The 7,330-nt window shown below is 45.6% G+C and overlaps 1 protein-coding gene across 3 annotated transcripts in view; it reads left to right on the top strand.

The window, feature by feature from the left end:
- Positions 1-7,330, top strand: part of LOC129828648 (caskin-2-like) — a 123,734-nt gene that overhangs the window by 70,401 nt on the left and 46,003 nt on the right. For all 3 annotated transcript variants that reach the window (XM_055889745.1, XM_055889743.1, XM_055889746.1), the window contains one exon: positions 6,768-6,899. In XM_055889745.1, coding sequence (XP_055745720.1) covers positions 6,768-6,899 — 132 coding nt within the window. The remainder of the gene's footprint in view (positions 1-6,767; positions 6,900-7,330) is intronic.

Here is a 7,330-nt window from a genome sequence, read left to right on the forward strand (position 1 = left end):
TTACCCATGCAGAGCAAGGGGAATAACTACTCCAAGTCTCAGAGCGAATGACGTTTGAAACGCTATTAGCGCGCACCCCGCTAACTAGCTAGCCATTTCACATCGGTTACACCAGCCTAATCTCGGGAGTTGATAGGCTTGAAGCACAGCGAAGAGCTTCTGGCAAAATGCAGGAAAGTGCTGTTTGAATGAATGCTTACGAGCCTGCTGCTGCCTACCACCGCTCAGTCAGACTGCTCTATCAAATCATAGACTTAGATATAACATAATAACAAACAGAAATACGAGCCTTAGGTCATTAATATGGTCGAATCCGGAAACTATCATCTCGAAAACAAGACGTTTATTCTTTCAGTGAAATACGGAACCGTTCCGTATTTTATCTAACGGGTGGCATCCATAAATCTAAATATTCCTGTTACATTGCACAACCTTCAATGTTATGTCATAATTACGTAAAATTCTGGCATATTAGGCGGCCCAAACTGTTGCATATACCCTGACTATGCGTGCAATGAACGCAAGAGAAGTGACACAATTTCACCTGGTTAATATTGCCTGCTAACCTGGATTTCTTTTAGCTAAATATGCAGGTTTAAAAATATATACTTCTGTGTATTGACTTTAAGAAAGGCATTGATGTTTATGGTTAGGTACACATTGGAGCAACGATACGCACTGCATCGATTTTATGCAACGCAGGACACGCTAGATAAACTAGTAATATCATCAACCATGTGTAGTTAACTAGTGATTATGATTGATTGATTGATTGTTTTTTATAAGATGAGTTTAATGCTAGCTAGCAACTTACCTTGGCTTCTACTGCATTCGCGTAACAGGCAGTCTCCTCGTGGAGTGCAATGTAATCAGGTGGTTAGAGCGCTGGACTAGTTAACTGTAAGGTTGCAAGATTGAATCTCCCGAGCTGACAAGGTAAAAATCTGTCATTCTGCCCCTGAACGATGCAGTTAACCCACTGTTCCTAGGCCGTCATTGAAAATAAGAATGTGTTCTTAACTGACTTGCCTAGTTAAATAAAGATTAAATAAAGGTGTAAAAATAATAATAATTATAATCGGCCAAATCGGTGTCCAAATCCGATTAATCGGTCGACCTCTAACACACACACACACACACACACACACACACACACACACACACACACACATGAACACACACACACACACACACACACACATGAACACACACACACACACGCAAGAACACACACACACACATGCAGAAGTATACACCCAGACGTACAAGTGCACCCAGCTATAAACACCTTCACATTAAGCCTGGTTCAACTATAGAATACACACCCAGCTATATACACCTTCACATTAAGCCTGGTTCAACTATAGAATACACACCCAGCTATAAACACCTTCACATTAAGCCTGGTTCAACTATAGAATACACACCCAGCTATAAACACCTTCACATTAAGCCTGGTTCAACTATAGAATACACACCCAGCTATATACACCTTCACATTAAGCCTGGTTCAACTATAGAATACACACCAACTATGCAGCTGGAAATACTAAAAAACAAGGTCCTGAAACAAACTGTCAAATAAAAATCTAAAAATATATAATTTTATTTAGTCACATACAGTTTTACAGCAGGTATAAATGGTGAAATGCTTATGTGTCAACAATGCAGTACATTAATTAATAATAACAATAATAACAATAGAGTCAACAATAACAAGTATTAGTAGTAATAATGGACTGTGTTACGTGGTAATAATGGACTGTGTGACGTGGTAATAATGGACTGTGTGACGTGGTAATAATGGACTGTGTGACGTGGTAATAATGGACTGTGTTACGTGGTAATAATGGACTGTGTTACGTGGTAATAATGGACTGTGTGACGTGGTAATAATGGACTGTGTTACGTGGTAATAATGGACTGTGTTACGTGGTAATAATGGACTGTGTGACGTGGTAATAATGGACTGTGTTACGTGGTAATAATGGACTGTGTGACGTGGTAATAATGGACTGTGTGACGTGGTAATAATGGACTGTGTGACGTGGTAATAATGGACTGTGTTACGTGGTAATAATGGACTGTGTGACGTGGTAATAATGGACTGTGTGACGTGGTAATAATGGACTGTGTGACGTGGTAATAACGGACTGTGTGACGTGGTAATAATGGACTGTGTTACGTGGTAATAATGGACTGTGTTACGTGGTAATAATGGACTGTGTTACGTGGTAATAATGGACTGTGTGGCGCGGTAATAATGGACTGTGTTGCGCGGAATAATGGACTGTGTTACGTGGTAATAAGGACTGTGTTACGTGGTAATAATGGACTGTGTTACGTGGTAATAATGGACTGTGTTACGTGGTAATAATGGACTGTGTTACGTGGTAATAATGGACTGTGTGACGTGGTAATAATGGACTGTGTTGCGTGGTAATAATGGACTGTGTTGCGTGGTAATAACGGACTGTGTGACGTGGTAATAATGGACTGTGTGACGTGGTAATAATGGACTGTGTGACGTGGTAATAATGGACTGTGTGACGTGGTAATAATGGACTGTGTGACGTGGTAATAATGGACTGTGTGACGTGGTAATAATGGACTGTGTGACGCGGTAATAATGGACTGTGTGACGCGGTAATAGTGGACTGTGTTACGCGGTAATAGTGGACTGTGTGACGCGGTAATAGTGGACTGTGTGACGCGGTAATAATGGACTGTGTTACGCGGTAATAATGGACTGTGTTACGTGGTAATAATGGACTGTGTGACGTGGTAATAATGGACTGTGTGACGTGGTAATAATGGACTGTGTGACGTGGTAATAATGGACTGTGTGACGTGGTAATAATGGACTGTGTTACGTGGTAATAATGGACTGTGTGACGTGGTAATAATGGACTGTGTGACGTGGTAATAATGGACTGTGTGACGTGGTAATAATGGACTGTGTTACGTGGTAATAATGGACTGTGTGACGTGGTAATAATGGACTGTGTTACGTGGTAATAATGGACTGTGTGACGTGGTAATAATGGACTGTGTGACGTGGTAATAATGGACTGTGTGACGTGGTAATAATGGACTGTGTTACGTGGTAATAATGGACTGTGTGGCGCGGTAATAATGGACTGTGTGACGCGGTAATAATGGACTGTGTTACGCGGTAATAATGGACTGTGTTACGCGGTAATAATGGACTGTGTTACACAGTAATAATGGACTGTGTTACACGGTAATAATGGACTGTGTTACACGGTAATAATGGACTGTGTTGCGTGGTAATAATGGACTGTGTTGCGTGGTAATAATGGACTGTGTTACGCGGTAATAATGGACTGTGTTGTGCGGAATAATGGACTGTGTGACGTGGTAAAAATGGACTGTTACGTGGTAATAATGGACTGTGTTACGCGGAATAATGGACTGTGTTGCGCGGAATAATGGACGGTGTTGCGCGGTACTAGTGGGCGGTGTTGCGCGATACTAGTGGGCGGTGTTGCGCGGTACTAGTGGGCGGTGTTGCGCGGTACTAGTGGGCGGTGTTGCGCGGTACTAGTGGGCGGTGTTGCGCGGTACTAGTGGGCGGTGTTGCGCGGTACTAGTGGGCGGTGTTGCGCGGTACTAGTGGGCGGTGTTGCGCGGTACTAGTGGGCGGTGTTGCGCGGTACTAGTGGGCGGTGTTGCGCGGTACTAGTGGGCGGTGTTGCGCGGTACTAGTGGGCGGTGTTGCGCGGTACTAGTGGGCGGTGTTGCGCGGTACTAGTGGGCTGTGTTGCGCGGTACTAGTGGGCTGTGTTGCGCGGTACTAGTGGGCGGTGTTGCGCGGTACTAGTGGGCGGTGTTGCGCGGTACTAGTGGGCGGTGTTGCGCGGTACTAGTGGGCGGTGTTGCGCGGTACTAGTGGGCGGTGTTGCGCGGTACTAGTGGGCGGTACTAGTGGGCGGTGTTGCGCTGTACTAGTGGGCGGTGTTGCGCGGTACTAGTGGGCGGTGTTGCGCGGTACTAGTGGACTGCTTGCCAGATGGGTGACTGGAGTCCTTGACTATATTTCCTCAGAGTAGATGTCCTGGAGGGCATAACACACACACACGGTGGCAGACACACACACACCGTGTAATAGGATTATCAGGGCCAGATTGGGAAGTGTAGACTCAGTTTTAAAATCCTGAGACTGCTTTATTTGTGTGTGTGTGTGTGTGTGTGTGTGTGTGTGTGTGCAAGCGAGAGTACGTGTCCACTGAAGGGAAATCCCAGTTGAAAGCTCAAGTGAGTTGACAGGTCCCTGCTGTGAGAGCAAACTCGGCTGTGTGTGTGTGTGTGTGTGTGTGTGTGTGTACTGGGTGATAATTCCAGCAGAATGACAACATCCCACTTCCTTCATGGACACACACACTGAGCACAGTGAGCCTCCCTCCTCAGCAGTAGTGATGATATGACAGCTCTTTCTCTCTGGGAATGAATTCTCTCTCTGTGTGGGAATGAAAGCTCTCTCTGTGTGGGAATGAAAACTCTCTCTCTGTGTGGGAATGAAAGCTCTCTCTGTGTGGGAATGAAAGCTCTCTCTCTGTGTTGGAATGGAAGCTCTCTCTGTGTGGGAATGAACTCTCTCTCTCTGTGTGGGAATGAACTCTCTCTCTCTCTGTGTGGGAATGAACTCTCTCTCTCTGTGTGGGAATGAACTCTCTCTCTCTGTGTGGGAATGAACTCTCTCTGTGTGTGGGAATTAACTCTCTCTCTCTCTGTGGGAATGAAAGCTCTCTCTCTGTGTGGGAATGAACTCTCTCTCTCTCTGTGTGGGAATGAAAGCTCTCTCTCTGTGTGGGAATGAAAGCTCTCTCTCTGTGTGGGAATGAACTCTCTCTCTGTGTTGGATTGAAAGCTCTCTCTCTCTCTGTGGGAATGAAAGCTCTCTCTCTGTGTGGGAATGAAAGCTCTCTCTGTGTGGGAATGAACTCTCTCTCTCTGTGTGGGAATGAACTCTCTCTCTCTCTGTGTGGGAATGAAAGCTCTCTCTCTCTGTGTGGGAATGAAAGCTCTCTCTCTCTCTGTGGGAATGAACTCTCTCTCTCTCTGTGTGGGAATGAAAGCTCTCTCTCTGTGTGGGAATGAAAGCTCTCTCTCTGTGTGGGAATGAACTCTCTCTCTGTGTTGGATTGAAAGCTCTCTCTCTCTCTGTGGGAATGAAAGCTCTCTCTCTGTGTGGGAATGAAAGCTCTCTCTGTGTGGGAATGAACTCTCTCTCTCTGTGTGGGAATGAACTCTCTCTCTCTGTGTGGGAATGAAAGCTCTCTCTCTCTGTGTGGGAATGAAAGCTCTCTCTCTCTGTGTGGGAATGAAAGCTCTCTCTCTCTGTGTGGGAATGAAAGCTCTCTCTATCTGTGTGGGAATGAAAGCTCTCTCTCTGTGGGAATGAAAGCTCTCTCTCTGTGTGGGAATGAAAGCTCTCTCTGTGTGGGAATGAAAGCTCTCTGTGTGTGGGAATGAAAGCTCTCTGTGTGTGGGAATGAAAGCTCTCTGTGTGTGGGAATGAACTCTCTCTCTCTGTGTGGGAATGAACTCTCTCTCTCTGTGTGGGAATGAAAGCTCTCTCTCTCTGTGTGGGAATGAAAGCTCTCTCTCTCTGTGTGGGAATGAAAGCTCTCTCTCTGTGTGGGAATGAAAGCTCTCTCTCTCTGTGTGGGAATGAAAGCTCTCTCTCTCTGTGTGGGAATGAAAGCTCTCTCTCTGTGTGGGAATGAAAGCTCTCTCTGTGTGGGAATGAAAGCTCTCTTTCTGTGTGGGAATGAACACTCTCTCTCTGTGTGGGAATGAACTCTCTCTCTGTGTGGGAATGAAGCTCTCTCTCTCTGTGTGGGAATGAAAGCTCTCTCTGTGTGGGAATGAAAGCTCTCTTTCTGTGTGGGAATGAAAGTTCTCTCCCTGTGTGGGAATGAAAACTCTCTCTGTGTGGGAATGAAAGCTTTCTCTTTGTGTGGGAATGAAAGCTCTCTCTGTATGGGAATGAAAGCTCTCTCTGTGTGGGAATGAAAACTCTCTCTCTCTGTGTGGGAATGGAAGCCCTCTTTCTGTGTGGGAATGGAAGCTCTCTCTCTGTGTGGGAATGAAAGCTCTCTTTCTGTGTGGGAATGTAAGCTCTCTCTCTGTGTGGGAATGTAAGCTCTCTCTCTGTGTGGGAATGTAAGCTCTCTCTCTGTGTGGGAATGTAAGCTCTCTCTGTGTGGGAATGTAAGCTCTCTCTGTGTGGGAATGTAAGCTCTCTCTGTGTGGGAATGTAAGCTCTCTCTCTGTGTAGGAATGTAAGCTCTCTCTCTGTGTAGGAATGTAAGCTCTCTCTCTCTGTGGGAATGAAAGCTCTCTCTATCTGTGTGGGAATGAAAGCTCTCTCTGTGTGGGAATGAAAGCTCTCTCTCTGTGGGAATGAAAGCTCTCTCTCTGTGTGGGAATGAAAGCTCTCTGTGTGTGGGAATGAAATCTCTCTCTCTCTGTGTGGGAATGAACTCTCTCTCTGTGTGGGAATGAAAGCTCTCTCTCTCTGTGGGAATGAAAACTCTTGCAGAACTGCTCTGCTACCACCATTTTGTCACATTTAATCACTAGCTATTACATAAGGAGGTTGGAGATTCGGTTTTATGAAGTTGTTTACCTAAAGGGGTAGGATGCATCTCGTAGGTGGGACCTGAGACTTAAATAATAAAACAGACACACACACCTTCCCCATCCTTTACGCTGTGTGTGTTTCTGCTTCTGGCCTGCAGGGGGTTCTGTCTCATGTCAGGTCTCGTTACCAAGCCAACGGCAGCAGCCCTTCCTGTCAAGAGCTCCTCCCACCAGTATTGGCTCCGCCCCCCATATTGAGGACTCCTACGCCTTGTACTATGACCACGCAGGTATACACACACACACTATCACACACACACACTATCACACACACACACACACTATCTCAAACACACACACACTATCTCAAACACACACACACACACTATCTCAAACACACACACACACTATCTCAAACACACACACACACTATCTCAAACACACACACACACTATCTCAAACACACACACACACACTATCTCAAACACACACACACACTATCTCACACACACACACACACACTATCTCACACACACACACTATCTCACACACACACACACACACTATCTCACACACACACACACACACACTATCTCACACACACACACACACACACTATCTCACACACACACACACACACTATCTCACACACACACACACACTATCTCACACACACACACACACACACACTATCTCACACACACACACACACACACACACA

Source organism: Salvelinus fontinalis, chromosome 30 (genome assembly GCF_029448725.1).
Source record: "Salvelinus fontinalis isolate EN_2023a chromosome 30, ASM2944872v1, whole genome shotgun sequence".
NCBI classification, from domain to species: domain Eukaryota; kingdom Metazoa; phylum Chordata; class Actinopteri; order Salmoniformes; family Salmonidae; genus Salvelinus; species Salvelinus fontinalis.